We start from the raw sequence: 26,905 nt of genomic DNA, 5'->3' as shown, positions 1-26,905 counted from the left end.
CTCGACAAGTCATCAAGTCCAGCCCGCTGCACTGAGGTAGGACCCAAGTAAACATAGACCATCACTGACAAGTGTTTGTCCAGCAGGTTTTAAAAACCTCCAGTGATGTGGATTCCAGAACTTCCGTTGGCAACCAATTCCAGAGCTTAACTACCCTACAAAGATTTTCCTAATATCTAACCTAAATCTCCCTTGCTGTGTATTATATCAATTACTATTTATCCTGCCTTCAGTGAACATGAAGATCAATTCATCACAATCCTCTTTATATTAGCTCTTAACATATTTGAAGGCTGTTATCAGGTCTCCCCTCAGTCTTCTTTTCTCAAGACCAAACAAACCTTTTTGTTTTAAACTTTTTCTCATAGATCAGGTTTTCTAAACCTTTTACTATTTTTGTTGCTCTCTTCTGGACTCTCCCTAATTTGTCCACATCTTCCGTAAAGTGTGCCACCCAGATTTGGACACAGTGTTCCAGTTAGAGGGCTTACATTCCTTGCCTTACATACGAAGCTCCTGTTAATACACCCCAGAATGATTAGTCTTTTTTTTTTTTTTTTGCAAGAGCATAACATTGTTGAGTTTCAATTCATATTCAATTTGTGATTCGCTATAACCCCTACATCTTTCTCAGCAGTACTACCACCTAGCCAGTTATTCCCCGTTTTGTAGCTGTGCATTTGATTTTTCCTTCCTAAGTGAAGTACTTTGCACTTATCTTATTGAATTTTATCTTGTTGAATTCAGACCAATTCTAAATTTGTCAAGGTTGTTTTGAATTCTAATCCTATCCTCCAAAGTGCTTGTAATACCAGGGTGTGTGTGGTGTCATCTGCAGATTTTATAAGCATACTCTTCACTCCATTATCCAAATCATTAATGGAAATATTGAATAGTGCTAATCCAGGACTGACCCCAGTGGGATCCCACTAGATACATACTCTTAGTTGGACAGCAAACCACTGATAACTACTCTGAGTGTGGTCTTTCAACTAGTTGTGTACCTATTTTATAGTAATTTCATCTAGACCATATTTCCTTTGTTTATTTATGAGTGCACAAAGATGCTCTTGTCCATTCTCGGTCAGGTGGACCCCATCTCTTCCTAGCAGACCTTCTTCTTGGAACAGCACTCCATGTCTGAGGAAGCTGAAGCCCTCCCATCAACCCTATCTATGCAGCCATGCATATATCTCTAGAACTTGTGTGTCCCTGCCTGCGTCCTTACCTTCAGCCAGGAGGGTGGATGAGAACACAACCTCCTCCCTCATCTTCTTCATCCTTGCTCCCAGAACCCTGTAGTCATTGCTGATCTGCTTTTGGTCAGACCTGACAGAGTCATCCAATCAAAAATGGGTTGTTAAAGAAATCAGACAGACACAAAAAGTAAAAAAAATGGCCTAGATAAGGAACATCTTCATACACACGAGTCAAGTTTATAACCATGGAGAGGGACTCTTTAGTCTCTTGTGACAGGGCTGTTTGCCAAAACTGAGAATGTGGAGATCAAAAAACACCATTTGTTAAAAGATCTGCTCTTCAGAAGTTGTGGATGTGTGGGGGACTTGAGTTATCAGGGGCTGCAGGCTGAAACAGAGAGGGGAAGAGAGCGCACATATTGCAGGTTGGAACAGACTGACTGGGAGCTGGGGGTTTGCGGCAAGCAAGCTGTAACTTTGTTCCAGGGAGGAGGGGAGGACACCAGGGCTAAGTCAGATCTACCAAGGGCCTTGAAAGAAAGGCCATGCATGGGCAAGACCATATGTACATAGCTCTGTGTTATTTTAAATCCACTTCTCTAAGTGCTACATACCTTTTTGACAAAATAAATCATACTTTGTTTTGAAGAAGCTGCTTGTCTGTTGCTGCATATTACTATTGTCAGTGGGCTCCTGAAGGAAAATGCTTGCAGATGCCAAGCCCACTGAGTCTGGTAATCAGTAGGATACAACCCAGAGACTGAGTCAGAGAGTGGTTATATTGTGGGATTCCACTCTAAATGGAAGTGAAGGCATGGGCTTGTCAGTTGAAAGGGGTGTATGCAGGAGAGTGGAAAAGATTTTTGGGGACGATTGACACCTCTGTTTTGAGTTCTTCCAGCTACTTAAGAGTTTAGTAGAGGGGCATGCACCTTTTAAGTGGAAAAGCACTGCTACAAAAAATTCATTTGGATTGCCTCATGTGCACCATGTGAAACTGCTTGACTCTTGCATTCTAAGGGAAGATGCCAGGGTTTTGGGACATCCTCTCTCAGTGTTAATTTGTTTACTGGTTTGGTGGTTTTATTGAATACAATGGAGGTAAGCCAGTTCAGCCCTTAGAAATAAGTTTTGTGTAAGGCTCACTGCAATTAAAATTTTTCATTAAAAACTTCCAGGAGTTTGGGGATGTTAAGATGATCCATATCAAGATGATTAATCTTTTGTTTGAGCTACATGAATACTGTGAACACAGATGTTTTCTCACTTGGAAGTTGTTTCCCTAGTGACAGTGACTTCAGCAAATAGAGCAAGCAAGCTTTAGGAATTAGATTGATTCACTCTCAGCTAGCTTTTAATGGATAAGGTTGACTTATCTTAAATTCTGGGCAAAGATGGCATCAGAATTCCTCTACAATCAGACAGTCATCCTGCCAATGGTTCTTCCCCCACCAATGGCCATTCTGGCAAAACCTGTCTTCACAAATATGGTGTGAAAAATGTTTGAGTTACAGTCTAGAACAGACTATAAAGACCTCAAAATATCTAACTAGGTTTTCTTTTGATACTGAATAGTTAGTTTATTCTAGAAAACCATATCCAAGTGCATTCCTCTTTGTAATTCCTTAATGGTATTTAAAGTGATAGGAACTAACATGAGGCTAACTATGAAAGCTGACAATTTCTTACATTGTGCCTTACTATTAAGGAAACTTGCTGGATGTATAGAGTACTCTGCACACTGTATCTTTACTAGGCATTATAACCTGAACTCAATTTGCAGATATGAGTTTAGATTATAATGGCTTCTTGTTAATCTGATTCTAGATTAAGAATGGTCTAACATTCTTGCCCAAATACATGGGTGAGGGGTATGTGGGTTGGGGGGTGAGAGTGTATTTTTACTTTTGCTGAAGATTGTCATATGTTTTCAGAGGGTAGGTGTGTTGTATTTTACAGGAAATCCAATGTTAATTTTTTCAACCTAATGTAGTTGGAAGTAGTTCATTCTTTCGTTCTTTCTTGAGAGACCTCACTGAGAGCTTTGAAGTGTTCAAGAATAGTGATCGGTTATCTTCTCTAAATAGGAATCTTAAATTATTTCACTCTGTAGGGTTTTATTCATTCTTCTTTTTCCTCCAACTATCCGATGTCCCACCTCCTTTCCTCTGGTTGGGGCTGTAGTCAGGATGAGAATCCTACTTTCCTGATTCACTAAGGTTTTCATAGTCCTAAGATCTTGAGTTCTGGGGCTGGGAGCTGCTCTTGGGGTGCTGTGACACAGCTCTTCAATTTAATTTCTCCCAGTTGTACACTGTGAGTGAGTGAAAGGAGGAAGATAGAGTGTCAGCAGGTATAGAGGAACCAGATGTCCCAATATTATAGTGAAAACAGAACAAAATCTTACTTTCAGTATAATCTTCCAGGATTATGGCGGGAAACTGGGACATCTGGTCACCTTATTTCAACATTGACAGATCTTTGTCTGCTTATTGCGATCTCTAGATCATTGTTTTTCTTCATCCTTTATAGTTTCTGAATTGCACCGGTTTGCCTTGTACGTGCCAACATCTTCCAAACAAAAAGTAGACTTTTAATGTGCATAAGTTTGCTTTGAAATGGCTAATGACATGTACCGTAGTGGGCAGGGTATCACTGTTCCCTGCATGACATATAGGGAAGAGAAATCTGGTATCAGGAAGTGGCATTTTCTCTCCTCCATGGCCTGCTCCTTCTTTGACATTGACTGACTACTTTGAGCGAGAAAGGGGATGGGCAGAAGTTGGGAAATTCCAGTCTCAGGAAGTCTTACTTTTTTGAGGCTTGCTGCCTCAGTCAACTCTAACAGAGACTAGCCACATGGGGGTTTCAGAGGCCCTTCTTTTATCCCTTTGGCCATCTGCTTTTTTAAAGCAGACTGTCTCCAGCCTTTTGGGGGCTGAACGTGGAAGGTTGTGCAAATCTCTTAGGGATCCCAGTTTTTGTCCCTTGTCTCTGTCTGTGTAAGCCCTGTGGGGCTGAATGCATGTGGGTGATGGTGGTAGTTCTGGGCTGCTTCTTTGGTCAAGGACCTGTCGGGTTCCCTGCTGGCCTCGGGGCAGCTCATTGGAAACTGAAAATTTGGCGGCATCATAAAAGGAAATTATTAACAAAACCAGGGAACACTTGACCATTTGGACATGGTGACTTGGCTATAAGTTTGAATTTCCTGAAACTTGTGCCATTACAGTCTCACCTATAATATTGCATTAATGTAGGTTTTGGTATTGATACAGGTTGTTAAAATGACAAATGGACTGCGCTGCATTATATGAAAATGGTGTGCTGGTGATAAAGCATGAGAGCAACAACAAAATAATGATATTATTATTATCTCGGTGGAATTACCATAATTCCTTGTAAAGTAGTACAGATCATCTATTCATAAATGTACAATATACTTTTAAAATCAAGATTGGCTAGTGTTCTGATTGGCTGAAGAACATTAAGCCCTTTCTTTAAGATAATCAAAATGCTAGTATTCAGTAATTGTACAGTAAACAACTGTAATATTCTGTTCCAGTGACGACATCCTTAATTAGAGGCCAAACAGTTCAATGATCTGAATTGCCAAGTTCAAAGTTAACACAACATTACTGCCTTTGCTAAGTTTTTATTATAATTGGACATTACAGAACATTCTATAATTCAAACTGTCTGTTTTGTCTCATTCATTTAAAATTCTATTGTTACAGGTCTTTCCCTTATTAGAATTTAATACTTCATTAATGTACCAGTGCAATGTTCACATGGATTATTAAGTGTGATTATTCTCTGCATAAAGAATAACATTTTTGCAATTTTCTAAAAAAAAAAAAAAAAGATTTTAGTCATGCTCTTCAAAATAAGACTAATATTGTAGCCATTTCGTATTCCTGTCTCCATGCACTGTCTAAAATATAATACGAATGTCTATATAGAAATATATATATTGTAACACTGTTTAATATTTTTTTCATAGGACCAAAGAATACAATGCTTCGTCTAGCTGTAAAGTTTTTCCCTCCTGACCCTGGTCAGCTACAAGAGGAATATACCAGGTAAAATATGTTTCGGTCATTATTGTTCATTAGTGGTTAAAACTGTGGAAATGAAGGGAAGGTAGAATAAGCTCACCAAAGAGGGTATTTTGTCTGTTACAAAAATGAAGATTAGCTTTTAGGGCAGATGGAGAGTGCATTTTTGGTTAGAAAGTCACATTTCTAACAGATATGCTTACCCTATCTTAATGATTCAGGTGGTAGCTGGTGCTTGTGGCTGTAAAAACAAGTGAAAATTGATATGAATAGATAACGGTACAGGTCAGCTGGGGCGTTTTCTGCCTACCAGACATATAAATCATCGAAAGACGCACTTGTACAGAGGAAATGGTCACTCTTTATCTTGTACATATTTATAATTGGTTTCTAGAAGGGTTAAGTGATTGACAAATGTTTTAATAAATGGTTAATTGTCAAATTGTAAGAGTCCAACAGATTAGTAGATTACATATAGAACATCTTTTACTGATATGCTTATCACCATATTTAGCATGTGTTACTTATGTCAGTAACATGCTGAAGATATCTATCAATGGTTTTTAAAAGGTTAGTAAATAATCTGTAAATGTACCCTGGTCCTGTCCCTTCATCACCAACAGGTAATGTGATTGAAGAGATCTGCCTGTAACAGATCTTTCCGAAGATGTAATCTTGTGTGTCTGCCACTCACCCACGGCTCTCACCACATCCTCTTACTTTAGCATCATAGCATCTGTCTTCCTCCTTCCCCCACCTCCAACTGGCTCCATCTCTCCTTTCTGGTTACCCCTACTTCTATACAGTTTCCCACCACCTTTACCTTCTCTTTTTCCTCTCTTCACTCTGATCTTCCCCTCTCCTTCCACCAGCCCAAATCTAGGTCCCACATCTGTGTCCTCATCACCTTAGGTAATGACTCAGGCTTGTAACTTGGGTGTCATATTGAACTTCGACCTCTCTCTATGGTCTTGTATCCAGACTGTCTAAAGTTTGATGATTCTTTCTGCATAACATCTCTTAGGCTGACCTTTTCTATTCCTCCTCACAGCTAAAAGTCTCATCCAGGATCTCATCATGTCACATTTTGATTTCTTTCTTTTCCTCTACCCTTGACAAATACAATCTTGCCCTGCTCATATCTATTCAGAATGCTGCTGCAAAGAGCATTTTCCTTACCTGACGCTTTGACTGCATCACCCATCTCTTTGCATCCCTCAACTGGCTCCCCCTTCTCTATTGCATTGAACATAAGCTACTTGTTTTTCTTTGACAGGCCCATATTTATCCCTACCATCTTTGTCACTTTCAAAGAGTCAGTTCCCACCTGCGGTCAGCCCAGGAGGCCAGCCTCCATCATCCACTTTTTAAATTTTCAGTAAGCATCTTGGTACCTTCTCCCATAATTCTCTACTTCAAATGTACGTCAGCAATAGGTGCGCATGCATGCAATATTGGAATCTTTTGAATTGCAGGGTCTGTCAGGGTCATGCATGTGTCCTGTAACACCATGGGGTCCTGTGCAAAGCCATAAAGATGAAGTGGCTGGGGCTCTCCCCCAGTTCACTCATACCTGTGGCAGCACAATAAAATCAGCTACTTTATTAGAGCTTTGAATTCATTCCTTTTCACTAATTGGGTGAAGAAATTTCATTTTCATTTTTCTTCTTCGCCTTCCTCAAGTTGCACATTCAAAAATAAAATAAAAAGTCTGATATCCCTCGTCTTTCACAGTGGGATGAGGCACTTTGTGCCAACATTCATGCCTTATGGTGGACTCCAAGCCATTAGGGTTCAAACCCTGCCCATCTTGTGACTGCCTCATTACCCTCACGGATGGATACAGTCATTGCCTCTTCTGCCTGGGGCAGAGCCACATCCTGGACAGGTGCTCAGTGTGCTGGTCATTTTCCTTGAGGACCTGCGAGTCCAGGCACTTTACATCTCAGATTACATCTGCTTCTGCAATCCAGGCAGGTTCACTTCAGATCCAGGTGAAATGACAACCACCCAAATGAAGCCAAATGAATTGGAGTCAGCCAGCAATCCCTCGAGCAGATGGCATGCCCTCGGATTGTGCAGTAAAAGGAATGAGTGAAGAGGATGGCATCAAAATGAGTACTGACAATGTCAATCTCAGCACCAGCACTGCTGACCTTGATAATAGAGCTGGCCACCTATACCCTTGTCACAGAAGGCTGACATAGAGGCAAAGCTGAACAGGCCATAAACATAACTCCAAACGCTGTTCGGGATTATTCTGTGAGGAGGACATAAAACATCGCTTCTCCAGAACCACACCCTTCCAATCCTCCACCAAGGTGGACATGTCACATGGAAAAGGAGACCTGGTACTAGCGCAAAGGATCAAGCTGATCAAGAGCCTGAGATATGCATTCATAGAAGCACTGATGTTGCCTCCGGAGATATCCTGTGCTCCGAAGCAATGACTGGCACTGCAGCCAGTACAGAGTCCATCTCACTGTTGTTTAAAGAGATCTACTTCTTTTCACCAGCACTGAGTAGGTATGCTTCTCCCCTATCCTCAGAGAGTGTCTAAGGATGGAATTGGAGCTTGGAGTCCTGCCCCAGGTGAGGCATGAGGATATTGGCTGGCTAAGTACTGCAGGCAGGGACTGCTCTAGACGAGTCCAGGAAGTCCTGGTACAGATCATGACATCCTGATACATCCACCAAAAAGACTTATTTGTTAACACGGAAGAGGTTCTCAGTATTGGCAACACAACATGGCCTGGACCCTATGCAGGCATCAATACCACAGACTACTTGCCTCATCTGAAACACTCCATCCTGTTGTTCAGCTCCATTATGGTCCACCTTGCAACGATCTCTGCATTCCATCCACCTGTGCGGTCGTGCTGTCTTCTGCTACTTGATGCTATCTAAGTTCCTCAAGGGTTTATTAAAGACTTACTCACCAGTCAGAGTTCTTGCTGCTGCCTGGGGACCTCAGTGTTGTCCTCTTGATACTCATGGGGCCTTCCTTTGAGCCCTTTTCATAATGCTTCTTCTCTCTTCGAGTGATTGCTCATATCCATTCCAGTATAGGTGTGTGTGCGCCCCGTGCACAGATTCCCGGAAATTTTTACCCTTAGCTAGCTCCGTGGGGTCAGCTCCGGCGCCCCCTGGAGTACCGCGCTCATGCCGTGGTACATAGGGTGCTGCCGACCCTGCGGCCCCTCAGTTCCTTTTTTCCGCCTGTGACGGTTACCGGAACGTCTGCCTCTTGCATACAAACGCAAGTAGCCTTCCTTAGTGTTAGCTTTATTGTTCGAGTTTTTTGTTTTTGAATTAGATAGTTAGCAAAGTAGTTAAGTAATAGTGCCCTTAGGGGCTAGAGCGGAGCCATGCCTGGCTCCACTGGCTTTAAAGCCTGCACTGAGTGTGCAAAGTCTTTTCCTGTGAGTGACCCTCACGACCGTTGCCTCCGATGCCTCGGGAGCAACACAGGAAAGAAATGCAAAATTTGTAGGTCCTTCAAACCCAGGATCCAGAAGGAGAGGGATGCGTGATTAAAAGTGATCCTGATGGAGTCTGCACTTCGCCCGGACTCCGAGCCGTCGCGTTCTCCTGCGGCACCGAGTGTCTCCTTGGTGCGGAGTGCTCCACCGGCACCGACATCGGCATCATCGGCACCGAAAAAGAAGAAGCGGTGCGAGGCCACACATATGGACTCCCCCCTGCTATCGGGAAAGCAGGGGGTGCAACAGGAGATGCCCCAGCCACGTGCCGTGGAGAGTACTCCGGCACCGGCATCTCCTCGCAGAGAGCCTCACCCGACTCCTAGGGGTGGGGGAGCGCCTCTGCAAGGGCCGTCGACACCGGAGGCTTTCACTGCGGCACGCGCCCTCATGGGCCTGCCTACGCCTCCGTCCCCCCCTCGGCCGAGGGTTCTGGGACCTATGTCTCGGGGTAAACCCGCGTTGGGTTACCCCAGTGGGTGGAGGAGACAGGAGTCGAGGTCTCCCCCCAGACGGCCAAGGGGGGGTAGAGAGTGCGGGCTCCCCTCCTAGCTCCGACTCTGGGTCGTCGAGCTCTCCGGCACCGCGGCACCGAGGGTGGCCAGGGACACCAAGACCCCCCTCTTTGACTTCAGGGGCCACCAGGACCTCCTGAGGAGAGTGGCTGATAATCTCGGCCTAGAGATTAAGGAGCTGTCGGAGGAGGAGGACCCCCTCTTTGGGGTCTCAGAGGCAGCAGGCCCATCACGCCTGGCCCTGCCTGTTCATGAGAGGGTTATGAAAATTGCTAAAACCCTCTGGCAAACTCCCTCCTCAGTGGCCCCCACCTCAAAGGGCGCTGAGCGAAAATACTATGTCCCGAAGGAGGGGTTTGAATTTTTATATACACATCCCGCACCAGGTTCGCTTGTAGTGGATGCAGTGAACCAGCGGGACCGCCAGGGTGGCCAGGGCAACACCCCTAAAGACAAGGACAGCAAGAAGCTGGACCTTTTTGGGCGCAAGATATTCTCTACTGCGGCCCTACAGCTGAGGGTAGCGAACCATCAGGCCCCCATGGGGAAGTACAATTTGAACCTTTGTTACTCTCTACAGAAGTTCTCCTTGGGGTTCCCCCAGACCAGGCTGCAGACTTTGCCACTGTTGCAAGAGGGCGTGGCGGTGGCTAAGGCAGCACTCCAGTCGGCCAGTGATGCAGCGGATGCAGCCAGCAGGGCGATCGCTTCGGCCATCATCATGCGCCGCTGCTCCTGGCTCCAAGTCTCTGGTCTGTCTCAGGAGGTCCAACAATCTATTCAGGACCTCCCGTTTGACTACACTGGCCTCTTCTCTGAGAGGACCGACGAGAAGCTACATGCTTTAAAGGACTCACGGGCCACCCTGAGATCCCTCGGGCTATATACACCTCAGGCCTCAAGGCGCCAGACCTGGCCTCAGACACAGAGGCAGCCGCAACCTCCACTGAGGCTGCCCCCCAGACCCACCCAGCCCAGGAGCGGTAGGGACAGGTACCGGGCGCCTAACCACCGCGACCGGCAGGGGCCTCCTCCGAGGTCACAGCAATGCCCTAACAAAGGCAATGTGCCCCATAAGAGGTTTTGATGGGGTGCACGAGGGTGGCACTCCTTCCTTCCCACTGGATCATTCCAGTTTTCTCCCACAGGCTTCGGCCATACCATGCCGAATGGGAAGCCATCACCACCGACCAATGGGTCCTTGGCATAGTTCGCAAGGGCTATGCCTTACAGCTCACAGCCTTCCCCCCCAACTCTTCCCCTACCCAGTCCTTTTTCAGGGACCCCTCTCACGACCAACTCCTCATACAAGAGGTCAACTCCCTCCTCACGCTTGGTGCAATAGAGGAGGTTCCTCCACAGGAACGGGGAAAGGGATTCTACTCTCGGTACTTCCTAATCCCCAAGGCCAAGGGGGGCCTGAGGCCAATTCTGGACCTCCACCGCCTGAACAAGTTTGTCAGGCGTACCAGGTTTCATATGGTTTCCCTAGCCTCGATCATTCCCACCCTAGATCCAAGGGACTGGTATGCCGCCCTCGACCTGAAGGACGCGAATTTTCATATAACTATCCTTCCAGGTCACAGGAAACTATTAAGATTTATGGTAGCTGGATACCACTACCAGTTTTCTGCCCTGCCATTTGGTCTTTCATCCATGCCAAGGCTATTTACAAAATGCATGGCAGTGGTAGCGGCCCACCTGCGCCGCAGGGGCGTACAGATATTCCCCTACCTGGACGATTGGCTGATCCGGGGCAAGTCCAGGGCCCATGTGAGGAACAGCCTGGCTCTGACCTGCACCACATGCACCAGACTGGGGCTGCTCATCAACGAGCAGAAGTCCACTCTCACCCCGGTGCAGCGCATAGAGTTCATAGGGGCCACCTTGGATGCCACCCAGGCCAGAGCCTTCCTTCCTCAGACTCGGTTCGAAAACATGACCGCCATCATCAGCGATCTCCACAGGTCCCCCACGACGACAGCCAGGCACTGCCTTCAGCTGTTGGGACACATGGCGGCATGCACTTATGTGGTGAGGCTGGCTCGCCTCAAGCTAAGGCCTCTACAAGGGTGGCTGGCTTCTGTCTATGTAACGGCCAGACACCGGCTGAACAAGGTGGTCACAGTCCCCACCCAGGTACTGTCCTTCCTGGACTGGTGGAGGGACCCAGGGGAGGTTCTGAGGGGGGTTCCGTTCAGAGACTTAGCTCCCTCAGTGACCCTGGTAACGGACGCCTCCGACGAGGGTTGGGGGGCTCACATCAGCAAGGACCTGGGCACCCAGGGACTATGGTCACCACATGAAAGAGCTCTCCATATAAATGTCAGAGAGCTCAGGGCAGTCCGCTTGGCCTGCAAGGTCTTCATCAAATTCCTGAGGGGCAGAACGATTCAGGTCCTTACAGACAATACAGCAGCCATGTTTTATATAAACAGACAGGGGGGAGGCCACTTGTCTTTGGGACTTTGCTGTGAGGCACGGTTTCCATATATCTGCCTCTCACCTCCCGGGGGTCAGGAATGACGAGGCAGATCGCCTCAGCAGGTCGTTTTTACCCCGTCACGACCGGTCACTGCACCCGGAGGTGGTGACTGCAATCTTCCAGAAGTGGGGGGTTCCCCAACTGGACCTGTTCGTGTCGTCCTGGAACAGGAAGTGCCTGAGGTTCTGCTCGCTCCGAGGTCGCGAACCGGGCTCCCTCTCCGACGCGTTCCTCCTAGACTGGACGGGGACCCTCCTGTATGCGTTTCCACCCACTCCGCTCTTGCCCAAGGTCCTCCTGAAAATCAAGAGGGACAGGGCGGATGTGATACTAATCGCGCCGGCGTGGCCACGACAGCATTGGTACAGCATGCTGCTTGACCTGTCAATCGATACGCCACTCCCGTTCCCGAGGCGCTACGACCTGCTCTCACAGGACCAGGGTCGCCTGCTGCACCTGGACCTGGACTCCCTCCACCTGACGGCATGGAGACACTGTGGCTGACGGAGGGGGAGAGAGCCTGCTCGGCGCAGGTCCAACAGATTCTGCTGGGCAGCAGAAAACCTTCCACTCAGGTCGTGTACCGGGCCAAGTGGAAGCGTTTTACTTGTTGGGCGAAGTCCTGGGGTGTCCCACCATCGGGCTCGCCCATACAGGTGATATTGGAGTACCTACTCCACCTAAAGCTCCAGGGTTTAGCACTGGCTTCCCTGAAAGTGCACCTGGCAGCTATCTCGGCCTTCCACCAGCCGATGGAAGGGCGTTCACTGTTCACCCACCCCATGTCAGTCAGGTTCCTCAAAGGGGTGGAGAGCCTGTACCCCCAGGTCCATGACCCAGTGCCTCCCTGGGATCTAAACCTGGTCCTCGCCATGCTGACAGGACCCCCCTTCGAGCCCATGGCTACATGCCCGCTGCTCGTCCTCTCTTGGAAAGTAGCCTTCCTCGTGGCCATTACATCCGCTAGGAGGGTCTCTGAGCTCAGAGCTTTAACCTCAGAGCCCCCCTACATGGTCTTCTATAGAGATAAGGTCCAACTGAGGCCCCACCCAGCCTTCCTCCCTAAGATGGTGTCTCAATTCCACTATAACCAGAATATCTTCCTCCCCGTGGTTTTTCCCAAACCACACAGTTCGGAGGAGGAGCGGAGATGGCACTCCCTGGACGTCAGACGAGCCCTGGCCTTCTACATCGAGCGGATCAGGCTGTTCCGGAAGTCAACGCAGCTGTTCGTGGCAGTGGCGGACTGGATGAAGGGCTCACCTGTCTCCACCCAGCGCATCTCCACCTGGATCAATGCCTGTATTAAAACCTGCTATGAGCAGGCGAAGGTGCCGCTTCCAGGAGCTGTGACAGCGCACTCAACCAGAGCCCAGGCCTCATCTGTGGCCTTCCTTGGAGGAGTGCCCCTGCAGGACATCTGCAGAGCAGCAACCTGGTCGTCGGTCCACACCTTCAGGTCCCACTACGCCATCGTGCAGCAGGCGAGAGAGGACGCAGGATTCGGCAGAGCGGTACTGGCGAGAGTAGCTCAACGCTGACTCCTGTCCACCTCCAAGGTATGGCTATTTAATCACCTATACTGGAATGGATATGAGCAATCACTCGAGGAGAGAAAACAGGGTTCCTTACCAGTAACTGTTGTTCTTCGAGATGTGTTGCTCATATCCATTCCAAACCCACCCTCCGTCCCCACTGTCGGAGTCGGCAGAGAGAAGGGACTGAGGGGCCGCAGGGTTGGCAGCGCCCTATGTACCACGGCATGAGCGCGGTACTCCAGGGGGTGCCGGAGCCGACCCTACGGAGCTAGCTAAGGGAAAAAAGTTCCGGGAATCTGTGCACGGGGCGTGCACACACCTATACTGGAATGGATATGAGCAACACATCTCGAAGAACAACAGTTACTGGTAAGTAACCCTGTTTTTCTTCATCTCTGAAGATTGTCTTTCTAGTTGCTGTCACTTCAGTCAGGAGAGTGAGTGAGCTCCAAGCACTTATGGCTTTCTACACAGCGTTTCATAGGCACAAGGCAGTCCTGAAACTTCCACCCCAAGGTGGTCTCAGAGTTCTGTTTGAATCAATCAGTTAACGTGCTTGTCTTTTTCACGAAGCTCCATGCTACATCAGAAGAGAAGTTATATACACTGGATGTTTCCAAAGCTGAATATTACTACATCAACAGAACCAAGCTGTTCAGCCTTGTCTCCTGGATTATTTCTGGATGTAGCTGGGTGGTCCAGAGGCCAGGCCGTGACATCACAAAGTGGATAACACAGTGTTTCTTACTGTTACCAACTGGCTGGTGTACCTCTCCCACTGACCATTAAGGGTTACTCCATCAAAGCTCATGACATCCTCTCCATGTTTCAGAAATGTGCCAATTTCTGACATTGGCAAGGCAGTGATGTGAAACACTCCTCTCTCTCCCCACCCTCCAACTCTTGTCAAGCATTCTCCATTGAACCTAGCTGACAGGGCAGATGCCAAGTTCAGGAAAGCAGTACTATAGTCTCTTGACAGAGGCAGCTGATACTTACTTCTTATCTGACCATCTGGAAGTTGTGCTACTGTCCAGTCACCTACACTGGGCTCCACACTTACACATACTCAAAGGAGAGAGAACTATTACTTATCCTACAGTAACCACTTCTTTGAGATATTAGTGTGAATTTTGCAACCCGCCCCTCCATCCCTGCTTTTGGAGAGCTCAGCTAATATGAGCTTTGAATTGCATGGGAACTAGGAGAGGGGATTGGCCATTCCACCCTTTATGCCCTCACATAAAAGCCTGAGGAGCCACAGGGTGCATGCTCAATCCTGACAACTGCTATTCAAAAGCCTGTTATCTCTTGCACAGAGATGCATGTGCACCTACAGTGGGCTCTGCACTGACTACATTAAAGAACCTTAGTTATTCTAATACAAGTAAGTGTTGTTTTCCCCTACTGTAAATTAAGAGTGATGCGTACCTTGCAGGTTTTGTCATTGATCACCAAGGAAATGGATAGTTTGCTCATTTTAGACTTTTTTTTTAAGTGGGAATTCAGTCAGTTGAGGTGGTCTGTTTCCATTCCAAGTAAAGCTTCTACACAAAGTCCCAAGCCATCTGGACAGTGATCCGAAGGATGGGCTGAGCAATTAGATTAAAGGCTCTGATGTTACTTCCACAGATTGAATAGCAGATCAATTTGTGGGTTTGATGGCTGAGGTTACAAAGGGATAGTATCAATTCTTAAAACAGAGATTGGAGGAAAAAATGCACTTATCACCAGGTACTTACTGGTTGGCTGGGGTGATCTGCCTACTACATAAAGGCAGGGATGGGGTAAGGAAGACAGACAAAAGTTCTTAAAACACAAGTATTACACCAGCAGACTCACCCATGGCATTCAGTCCCATTTCTCCACAAGTACTGGTCTATCAGCTTGCCCAAAGTCTTTACTCACTGAGGAGTCCATAGTTTCTTTAAGTTGACAAACTCCAGCCAAAGTCTCAAGTCCAATATCACCTTTCCCCAGTGCTGTATCTCTTCAGGCTGAGTTAGAAGAGTCTATAATTCATAGGGCCCCAGATTCCTCCCACTCTCAGCATAACTTTGCTAATAAGATACTAGTAGCTATGCACCTCCCCCACTGTGTGGGTAGGTGAAACCCATTGAACTGTGACCCAGATCTAATCTTGAGGTGGGAACATACTTTCTAAAACCTACTTTCTGGTAAGCCAAGGTTTTCAAAGAGCTTGGCTTTTCCTTTCTTTCATTCCCATGACAGTTGACGCCATCACATTGCTAAATTGCATTATGTGGCCAAATTGTTTGGGGATTTGAGGTAGTCATGTTATTTACTACTTGTTTAATTGTATGTGATTGTTGTTGATAAGTGAAGAGTTCTGTTTTATGTACTTTTTGAAGCGTGTTTTTAGAAGCTGCTTATTGTATAAGTAGTGTTGAGTTGTTTTCTTTAGCTCATTGAGAGATTATACTCTGCACTCTTCCTCTTTAGGTATCTGTTTGCATTACAAATCAAGAGAGACTTGGCAGAGGGACGACTAACCTGCAGCGACAACACAGCAGCTCTGATCATCTCTCATCTTCTGCAGTGTTAGTATATTGGCTATCCCGGCATCAACTGATGTTGCCACTGCTAAACTGAATTAGATCATCTATCAGGATACACAAGGCATTACCCGCATGTCAATAATTAAAAAAATAGTAAAACAAGTATTTTCTATTTCACAAGTCTAATATTGATAAAAAGCAACACTGGTTTAACCTTTAACTTTTTGCATACTGGATAATCGCCAAGCATTTAACACAACCAGGATTGGCCAATTTCCGTGGGAATGGGGAGGAGGCAACTTGGGAGTGTTGTGCTTAAAAGCATGATAGCTTTGGCTGCTGGAAGGTGGGTCTGAGTCATGATTCTTATCTGTTTGTAATTCTTACCTGGTTCTGACTCCCCCCCTGCCAGTAACCTTGCTCTTGTTTTGGCCTGCCCTTCTTATCTGCCTCAACTTCTCCCAATGCCATTTTCCAAATCAATCTCAGGCTACAAAGCAGCATACATATGGAGGGCAGGCAGGAAGTGGAGGGAAGTAGAGTAGGAGTTTGGCAACACAAGAAAGAAGGCCTGATAATGAGGGTATCGTCCTTCTGGAGAAGACTTGTTGCTAGGAAGAGTCGGAGAGAAGGGAAAGGATTAAAGGAGACAAGCAGTGACATATGTATGTAGAAATCTTAAATATAAGACAAAGGGATGCATTCTTCCTGCCTCCCAGCCCAACCAAAACAAAAATGTTTAAGAAACATCTCTTCAGACACAGTAATAAAATGTGACTCCATTTATTGGAAGACCAAGCCTATCTTACATAATGTCCAATGATTTGTGGTATGGAAACTTGCCAAGGATTTTCTAGCACTACCTTGTGTTTTTGAGAGAACTTCAAATCAACATGGAACAGCTAAATATCATCATCATCTGTGGCCATGTATCCTAGGATGCTGGAAAAGCAAAGATGACGAAGGAATATAAATATTTGGGGCTTACTATATTTTCAAGATAATTTCTTTTAGCAAAAGTTTTGTTTAAAACTTCTTGGTTTTGTAGGTCAGCCTAATTTTTAAACAAGATACTTTCATGATACTTTTCATAACTATTTAAAAAAAAATTTCTGATGTTAGAGAACAATCCTTTTCAAAGTTTAAACTGAAATTTGTTTATCATGATTCTACAAAACTTCTCTAAGCTTATATTTACAGATATGTGCATAGAACTTCTGGAAGTTCAACACTTTGACCTCTAAGAAGCCCTATTTGACCTCTAAGAAATCCAACATTAAAAATAATCTTACGCAGTTAGAGCAGTAAAAACAACGAGAGTTCTGTGGCACTTTAAAGACTAAGAAATTTAATTTTTGTAGGCATAAGCTTTCCTGAGACTCAGCTCCCTTCGTCAGATGCTGAGGTACCCTCAGTAGAAGTGAGCTGAGTCTCAGGAAAGCTTATGCCTACAAAAATTAAATTTCTTAGTCTTTAAAGTGCCACAGAACTCTCGTTTTTGCTGTATACAGACTAACACGGCTACCCCTCTGGAACTGTTCTAGTTAGAGCAGTGTTTCTCAACCAGAGAGTCATGATTCCTGAATGGTGTGTGTCAGTGTCTTCTCTGAAATTCAATCAGAGGCGTTGCAAGGCATTGAAAATTATACTAGAATCTAAAAGAAAATCTTGTTCCTCCTTTCCCTTGAACACCTCTTACTATTCAAGGTCAAGTATTCTCTGTCATCTTCTTGAAACACTCATGCAAACTGTATATTCTTATTATTGTTATCATTAATACATTTTTTATTCTTACTTTTATAGTAAAAGTAAGGGGAGATTGTGAAATATTTTATTTCAAATAAGGGATTGCCAGCCTGAAAAATTTGAGAAACACTGCATTAGAGCATGAGAAACATAAATGAATAAAATCAAATGTTTTTACACCAAGCCATTTTTGAGAGAATTTTTGAGATGATCAAATATTCTTTAGCAGAATCTTTTTTAAGACAAAACCCACCAATTTTACAATTTCAATTTTTCAAGTTTTTATCAATTTGATTAACGTAAAACTTTCCCAGAATACTCTCCTCAGGTCTAAGAATACACATGAAAAATTTAAGGCATGAATAAACTTAATTATTATTTTTAAAAAAGGTGATAGGTATCAAAATACAGTGTTGCAATGTCTGACAACCTTAACTATGGAGGACCAGATCCTTCTCTGTGTTGACTCAGCTTTATGATGCTTATTTGGCTCAAGTTAGTGCAGCATTGTGGCTGCATTAATTTGTGCTGTGGGACTGATCTAGTGAAGAGTGGCCCTGCTGTTTGGAAAGTGCACAGGTAACTCAAGGCCACCTTTGCAACCTCCTACCTCCCCAATTATTCTGAGCCACTCCTTGGAGCCTAGGATGTGGAGCAAAGCTTTTGATACGGTCTCTCTCAGTATTCTTATCAGCAAGTTAAAGAAGTATGGGTTGGATGAATGGACTATAAAATGGATAGAGAACTGGCTAGAGCATAGAGCTCAATGAGTAGTGATCAGTGGCTCCATGTCTAGCTGGCAGCCGGTCACAAGCAGGGTGCCCCAGGGGTCGGTGCTGGGGCCGGTTTTGTTCAACATCTTCATTAATGATCTAGAGGATGGGGTAGATTGCATCCTCAGCAAGTTTGCAGATGACACTAAGCTAGGGGGAGTGGTAGATACCCTGGAAGGTAGGGATTGGATACAGTGTGACTTAGACAAATTGGAAGATTGGGCCAAAAGAAATCTGATGAGGTTCAACAAGGACAAGTGCGGAGTCCTGCACTTTGGACGGAAAAATCCCATACACAGCTACAGACTGGGGACTGAGGAGCCAGGCAGCAGTTCTGCAGAAAAGGACCTCGGGGTAACAGTGGATAAGAAGCTGGATATGAGCCAGCAGTGTGCCCTGGTTGCCAAGAAGGCTAATAGCATATTGGGCTACATTAGTAGGAGCATTGCCAGCAGATCGCGGGAAGTGATTATTCCGCTCTATTCGGCATCGGTGAGGCCGCATTTGGAGCATTGTGTCCAGTTTTGGGCCCCCCACTACAAAAAGTATGTGGAGAAGTTGGAGAGAGTCCATCGGAGGGCAACAAAAATGATTAGGGGGCTGGAGCTCAAGACTTATGAGGAGAGGCTGAGGGAACTAGGCTTGTTTAGCCTGCAAAAGAGAAGAATGAGGGGGGATTTGATAGCAGCCTTTAACTACCTGAAAAGGGGTTCCAGGGAGGATGGAGCTAGGCTGTTCTCAGTGGTGGCAGATGACAGAACATGGAGCAGTGGTCTCAAATTGCAGTGGGAGAGATCTAGGTTGGACATTAGGAAAAAGTTTTTCACTAGGAGGGTGGTGAAGCACTGGAATGGGTTACCCAGGGAGGTGGTGGAATCTCCATCTTTAGAGATTTTTAAACTGCGGCTTGACAAAACTCTCACTGTGATTATTTAGCTGAGGTTAGTCCTGCTTTGAGCAGGGGGTTAGACTAGATGACTTCCTGAGGTCCCTTCCAACTCTGTGATTCTATGTGGACCATAAGACTTGTATACACGGAAACTGCACTGGATTAATTTAAATCTGTTTAAAACTAATTTAACTAAATGATGCAAAGTCCTATGTGGACACTTATCAGTTTAAAACTGATTTAAATCAGTTTAGTTTGCACATCAAAAATACAGGTGCAAGCCAAACACAAAGTTGTATTGGTTTAACTAAATTGGTGTAAAACCACTTTAAACTGCTCTGTAACTTTGTGTGTAGACCAAACCTAAGTCTCAGCCATGGCTTCCTAATTCACAGTATTGGAAGGAATTAGTCTGACATGACTTTTTTAAAGAGGAAGGTAACCTATTGATTGTAGTTTGTTCCTGTCTCTTATGTGAAAACTTGTAGATGTGGGAATGCCAATAAATGTCATATAAAAACAAATAAGTTAAAATATTATGTAAATATTATTTTTATAGAAAAGTTAGGATTATTAATGTTACTTTCTTTACTGTATTATTTTTTCTTTGAATTCTAATGTGTTCTATTACTTTTTACTATAGCTGAGATTGGGGATTTTGATGAATCTGGGGATCGTGATCACCTTAACACAAACCAATACTTGCCAAATCAGGAAAGAGCACAAGGAAAGATCCTGGAGTTTCACAGGAAGCACTTGTAAGTGCAGCTCATTGGTGGACTTAAAAGTTATAATATTACAGCATACTGGTAAAACAGTACAGGGAAATTGGAAAGATGATAATTGTTTGATTGAGTTGAAATATCATGGTGATGGGGGCAGTGTAAGAATCTAGATGCAGGAGTATCCTCCACAGCTAAAACAACCAGAATTGAACAAGAATTGTGCTTATTTATGTGTTTAAAAAGTTCTAACACGGTTTGAGCTAATCAATGTATAAACAGCACCAAATGGTCATGAAACTGCTTTTTGGCAACTTACAAATTTACACATGATGGCTTCTTCATATAAATAGCCTAAGCCAAATGCTGTTGGTAGGGGAAAGCAAAGCCACAATGATGACATCAATTTATATTCTAATCCATGCCAAACATGGCAGCCTCATTAGTAGTCATTCGTAAGAGGTGCATTTTTTCTTTTAAATGCCATTCATTTTTGTTAGCCAAATTAAATCTCATTAGATCTAATAATGTTTTTAACATTGGGGGAGGTAAGGAGATTAAGGTGATAACATGATGTGCACATACAGTAACTTTACAATACAGTTTTAATACTGTGCGCATTATCATGATGGCCTTCTTTGTTTAAGACCTTATGGTCTGAGTAGTAATGATTTTAAACTAATTCCTTTTCAATTTTAATTTCTTTAAATATTTTATAATTTGAGTAAGGCTGCCTCAGAATTTCCAATTGCAGAATTTAAGGCCAGCTTGCCACTGGGTACATGGGATCTTCCTTATAATTTAGTAATTATAAATAAATTACATAGTATGGACATTTTATACTCTATCACGTATAAAGAGAATAGAATAATTGGAAATCTGTGGGACAGAAATGACCATAAAATAGTAATTAAGAAGCACAGAAATCTGGCCCTACATATTTTGGGACCTTTAAAAAAGTATATTTGAGGTAATCAGCACGACCATTTTCAAATATACTTTGGCCACAACTTTAAAATTAATGTAAACACAGAATAGACAGGAACTGTAAATACTAATGTTCTCTAGAAACAATAACTCATTCACATTGCACATACTGTATAATAAGGTATGTGTATAATTTAACACTCTGACTCAGTAGATCTTACCTGTGGTTTATTGAATTGCAGAATGAAGTACTTTGAGAAGTAAGCAGTGGGAAATGAGGGTATAGGGCAAGAAAGGAGATTGATAAGCAGTGTTATCTTACAAAAATGGTACACAGAATGAAAAAGTTATAGAACCACTGGTCCTAATATGTAATCAAGAATATAATATGCATGCAACATGAATGAGTTAATGTTACTCAGAGAACCATCAGGTAATGCAAAAATTATGCTTTTTGCTTGGAATGTGGGCTGCTGAACCTTCTGAGCACAGAGCTGTTAAGACCTCTGTTGATAAGAAAATTCAACCTGTCACTGTTTTTAACCCCTATTATGCAGAGAGGTGATATGATAAACCATGAGAAAACAGACATTAGGGATCAATCCTGAAATGATTCTGAGATAGATTAGATTACCAAATAGGTCATTCTCATCTCTAATTTTATGATTCCATGATTATTTAGCTTCTGTTACTTTGGTTGCTGTTTTCAGATGTACAGATGTACATTGAAACAATTTTTATGTGAAAAATATAAATGAAACATTTCAGTATTTGCAGTCTTCATTAGGTATTCCTTGTACTCAACACAGGGAAATTCAGGAAGTAGTGCAGATACTGATTTAACATCAACTTGTTATTTTGGAGCTTTTCTACATGAATAATTTGTTCACAGCAAGGTGGGGTGTGAATCTGCCTCCTGAAGACTTTTTGTGTGACCTTTGACTTGCATTAAAAGTTTAATGTGCTTTGATCTAGTCCTCTTTGAAACGGGATTAGATCCAAGTGCATTAATGAACTGTTAGTACGTGTCAGGAGGATCCACATGGATAGTTAGTGTGCGGCAGGCTAGTGTGGGATAGATTCACACCCCAGTTTGCTACAACTAAGTGTTTGTGTAGGCAAGCTCTAAACTAAAACTAGAAAGCTTTTAAGGGCAGCAGCTATATCTAGGACTGTGATGCATCTGGAAACATCAGTACCATAGTCAATTGTTTGTTTTGATATAAAGTTCATTTTATTTTGCGCTGTCACCACTCTTCTGTTTTTCAGTTTTCTGTAAATGTTTGTACTGACAAAACTTAACTGTATTGTAGAAGTTGTTGGGATGACATTAGATGTTTTGTTAGTTCAGCTGGGGGATAGGTGGGACATCTAGAATTTGGAAGGCCTGAGGGGCATTTTGGAATGAGTAAATGAGAACATAATTTGGATGCTTTAAAAATGATTGGCGTTAAAGCTGACTGTAATGACTATTCAAACTGTTATCTTGGGGTGTTAACACTCCCTCTTGTGAAGAATGATTTAGTTCACACCTGGAGACCTGGGGAGGTAGCACAGTAGAATAACACAGTGCCTCATGAAATCGATCTGCAAGATCCGAAGCTGACTACTTTGTTTTCTGGTATATCTAAAGACCCCCAATAAGGATTACACTTCTCTTGTACTAGGCATTATACAAACAACACAAGGTCAGTTCCTGCCACAGAGAGTTCACAATCTAGGATTTAAACTATACCCAATAAGTGAATATAGAAATTTTGTGGATGGAGCGTGGGAAAAGAACAAGGTGATGGTAGAAAAGCCACAATGGTGTTAGTCTCGGTTGTTCATCAGGCTAACCAATAACCAGATCCTGACCCTTGTAACATGATTGTCTTATGCTAAGCCAACTTCATCAAGGTATGTTTGGATAAAGGTCCTTGTACAGACATCTGAAATACTACTTTTCTCACTATACAGCTTCTAAATTTGCAGTGCTTTTGGCTCTTCAAGCCATAAAAGTCTAAATTGTAGGTTTTAAAAACTGTATAAAGAACAGGACACTTTTCAATATATTGGTTTGAGTCTGATCTTCCTCATTACTGTATGGATATTGTAATAGTAAATATTTATCGTCTACATATGGATACAGTCGTAAGGGAACCTTTCATTGAGACCTACTGTACTGAAGGCAGTTCTCATTGGAAAATGCTTGTAATTGGCAGGCTTTCATCCATTGACCTGGGGAAGCCTAAGTAGATTTATCTACTTAATGGATGAACAAAATTAGACTAGATTGTTTTCAGACCAGTCTGTGCAGATTAGTCTACAGCAAATATTGAAGGATAATTATTCTGAAACTGCTTCTCATTTGTAAACCTTTTCTGTGCAGTGTGAGCTGCTTGGCTTCATTCCCCACTTCAGAAAGATGGTTCCTTCTATTGTAGGTGCAAGCAGGTTTTGTATATGAGGTTCACTTTTTAAAAATCCTATTTTTTCTGAGAGGCATTGTGTTCTTAACTTCAGTAGATAAACTTGAATAGTTAAACACTGGTGGTTTTTATACGTAATAAAATAGTACTCAAGTTACTCACCTCAGTTTGTGCCTAGAAATTTTATTGGATATATTCCAAATTCTCCTGCCATCATGTTGTGCTGCATTTCTGTAATTTTATTTTTTACCACATGAAGCCCTAACATCCTCTTTCTGTGATAGTGGCATTACAGCAGAAATGAGTTTGGCCCATTGTGTTGTACTCAACATGCTTGAAGTTGGGTAACTTGTGAATTTGTGGCCGAAATTTATATTTCAAACCTTTTATCACTTACCCCATAGAGATGCAACTTAGGCCTAATCTGCTCACAAAAGTCACTGTTGTAATTATACTTCATATACAAAATTTACTTGTCTACATCATACCCAAATTAGATGAAAAAAATAATATAGACTAAATCTTGGATGATATTGAACTCCTTTTGAATGCCTGAAATTTTTGTAGTTGGGAAAAACTTTTCAGGCTTTGCCAATGTGAAGACTGATTTTTTTCAAAGTTAATACAGAATAAAGCTGTAGAAACTATATTGAATATTTTAACACCTCATATTCTCCCAGAACCTGTGTGGCACAATGATTTGCATGTAATCACTTATAAGAAACATTTTAGTGTAAGTTAAAGAATCAAGATTGCTGCAGCACTTTCATATTTAAAAGCATTGCATTCTGAATAGATTCTGTGGTTGTATTGGTATTCATTTTAAAGATGGACCATACATGCAGTGAAGAGGTCCCTATTTCCATAAATTCTATTTTAATTATTAGTCATTGATCTGAACATATACAGCAGAAAAATATTAATTTTTAGAAATAGAACAAAGATGTCTAGTCTTAATGGTAACTGTAAACTGTTAGGAGTAGGCATCTTTAAGGAAGGAGACTAGAAGAGGGAGAAGGTATTGCAGGAAAATATTATTCATTTATTTAATGCTCCTGTTATGCTTGGCAGAGGGTCGTACAAAAAAATAGACACATCATACCTCAAATAGCATACAGTCTATTCTAAATGAATTGAATAGAATATCTGTTATGTGGCAATAGCAGTTCCATGGAGAAAATTTTTTTAAAGCATGTTTTAACATGGCATGCATAAATCCAACCTGTGTTGGGGCTAGTCAGTCCTAAGCAAAAATTGATGAGTTCCTTTCTTTTTTCCAAGCCTACTACCTTCCTCCATCATCCACTGTCCTTCCATTAAACCGTTGTGTGAAAAACTCCATTTATTGTCTTTTTTTGTATTCACAGCACTAATGCAAATGGCAAAGACAGCACTTGACCAGAAATAGTGCTATATTAATTATTGTGGATTTTGTAGTATAGTGTTATGCTGCGGAACCTCTAAATTTTGAGGTTGCTTTTGTCAGTCAGTTACACCAAACACCAGTTATAATCAGAGCCTTGTGTATTCTGCAGCATGGTAGGACCAAATTGTGTGGCAAGAACTCCTAAATTCCATGGCAATGTTTTTTTTATTCAAGCTTCCTGAAATATCTGTAATTCCCATCTCCATGAGGGTTGCCACCCTCAAACTCCCAAACAGCTGTGTCTCATAGTTGAAAACACTGATTAACATAAATTTGGCAATCATTATTTTAGCAACAGTTACTTTTGAAGATTGTGTTTTTCAATGTGTTTTCTAGGTAGCCCACATCTATCGGTCCCAGCAGTTACAATGTTGTCCAGTAGCTCCTTGCCTCAGTATGTCTCATGGAAATGGGGAGCTTCAGCAGCTCATCTTCTTTGCTCCCTGGGTCTTGTCTGTCTGTTGTGATGTTCATGTTCTCCTGGCAAGCTCAGCTGGTCAGTCTTTACTTCAGGTTCCACCCACTCCCTGGCTGCAAACTGGACCTGACCTGTTTTCATGATGCCCTGCTGCTTTGCTCTATAGAGGGGTGCGCTGTAATCTAGTTGACTCCCCCTTATGGGGAAAGACTGAAAACAAGAGAAGATGTAGGCATATTTTGGCAGTGCAGAAAAATGGAAAAAAGTCAGATGTTTGGCTGCAGCAAGCTGACTGATTCCATGGCAAAAAATGCTGAATTCTATGACTGCAGCATCATGGAGTCTGCAGGGCCCTGAGTGAGATAAATAGTGCAATTCTCACCTCTGTGAACTGTTATGTCAGGCTCTCTGCAAACTCAGAGAACATGTGCTCCATTGTTATCTCAGCAACCGTAAGGTGTAGAAAAGTAATATTTTAAAAAGAGAGACCTATGGTTTTGGATTACAGTTCTGTAGCAATGGGTGAATTCTCCAATCACGGAATCATGGAATGCATAAGGCCTAATTATATTAGGGTTTTTTAGATTTTTTTTTAAATGAAGTGCATATGCTTTGAGTGTACTGTATACTTAATTTCACATAATATTATCCGGATAATAACTAATTCTAATCTAATTTTGTAATCCCATTTCAGACTGTCCTGTGTTGTTGCAAAATTTGCTATGTTTCTATCATGCTATTATGCAATACTCTCCATTTCCCCCTTGTTTTCTGCGTATATCAATGTATACCTCAGCATACCTCAGAAATGAAACTGTACAGTATTCCTGTTTGGACAATGACCTATTGATCTCCTGCTGTGGTTTGAGTCAGATCATCTTCATACCAGTATTCATTTGCTTCTCTGTATCAATTTCGCCCAGATATATTTTGTTAGTCATTTGATACTGCATGTTAGTCATATTACAAAGGTAGCAGTAATCCTTTCATGGAGTGAAATTGTCAATGTAAATTAAGCAGACAATTATTGCTTAGTTCTAGACCAGGGGTGAGCAAACTTTTTGGCCCGAGGGTCACATCTGCATATAGAAATTGTATGGTGGGCTCTACAGAGGGGCAGGTGGCATGGGGCAGGGCTGCATGGGGGGAGCGGCTGCCACATGGTGCTGCTTGGGGCCGGGAGTGGCTGCCGTGTGGTGCTCCTTGGGGCCGGGAGCATCTCTAATCAGGGTGCCACTAGGCCCACATGGTAGGAGAAGAGCGGGGGAGGAAGGGGCGAGGCTGGGAGGGGGGAGTGGTATTGTGCTCCCGCCAGGGCGCCACTGGGCCCACGTGGTGGGAGGGGTTGGGGGAAAGTGCTGGGAGGGGGAGTGGCCGCTGCCTCGCTGCACAGCTTGTTCCGCAACCTTTCTGTGGACCACCAGTTGAGCTGGAGGGCCTGATGAAAAGCTCAGATGGGCTGTAGTTTGCCCACCCCTGTTCTAGACATATGGATTAATTACTTTAGAGCTTTTGGAAGTATCATAAAATCATGTTTTTAATATTCGATAATGTTTATTCTTCTGTTCCTTACTATAGGGGCCAAACACCTGCTGAGTCAGATTTTCAGGTGCTTGAAATTGCCCGAAAACTGGAGATGTATGGCATTAGATTTCACCTTGCATCTGACCGTGAGGGGACGAAAATTAATCTGGCTGTTTCACACATGGGCATACTGGTATTCCAGGTAGGTTTGGGAAATGATACCAGATATGTACATCTTCCTTTTGATTATAATGGCGTAAGTAACAGTTAGTCACT

General features: G+C 43.4%; 1 protein-coding gene across 1 annotated transcript in view; it reads left to right on the top strand.

Moving 5' to 3' along the window:
* FARP2 (FERM, ARH/RhoGEF and pleckstrin domain protein 2) overlaps nt 1-26,905 on the top strand; it is a 158,021-nt gene that overhangs the window by 55,992 nt on the left and 75,124 nt on the right. Inside the window, exons 5-8 of the mRNA XM_067539002.1 lie at nt 5,200-5,278; nt 15,738-15,835; nt 19,845-19,959; nt 26,684-26,831. Of these exons, the coding sequence (XP_067395103.1) occupies nt 5,200-5,278; nt 15,738-15,835; nt 19,845-19,959; nt 26,684-26,831 (440 nt within the window). The remainder of the gene's footprint in view (nt 1-5,199; nt 5,279-15,737; nt 15,836-19,844; nt 19,960-26,683; nt 26,832-26,905) is intronic.

Source organism: Emydura macquarii, unplaced genomic scaffold (assembly GCF_026122565.2).
Source record: "Emydura macquarii macquarii isolate MOO-44397 ecotype Brisbane River unplaced genomic scaffold, CSIRO-AGI_Emac_v2 contig_499, whole genome shotgun sequence".
Taxonomy (NCBI): Eukaryota; Metazoa; Chordata; order Testudines; family Chelidae; genus Emydura; species Emydura macquarii.
Note: the sequence above shows the minus strand (reverse complement) of the source record. Positions and strands in the feature narration are given on the sequence as shown.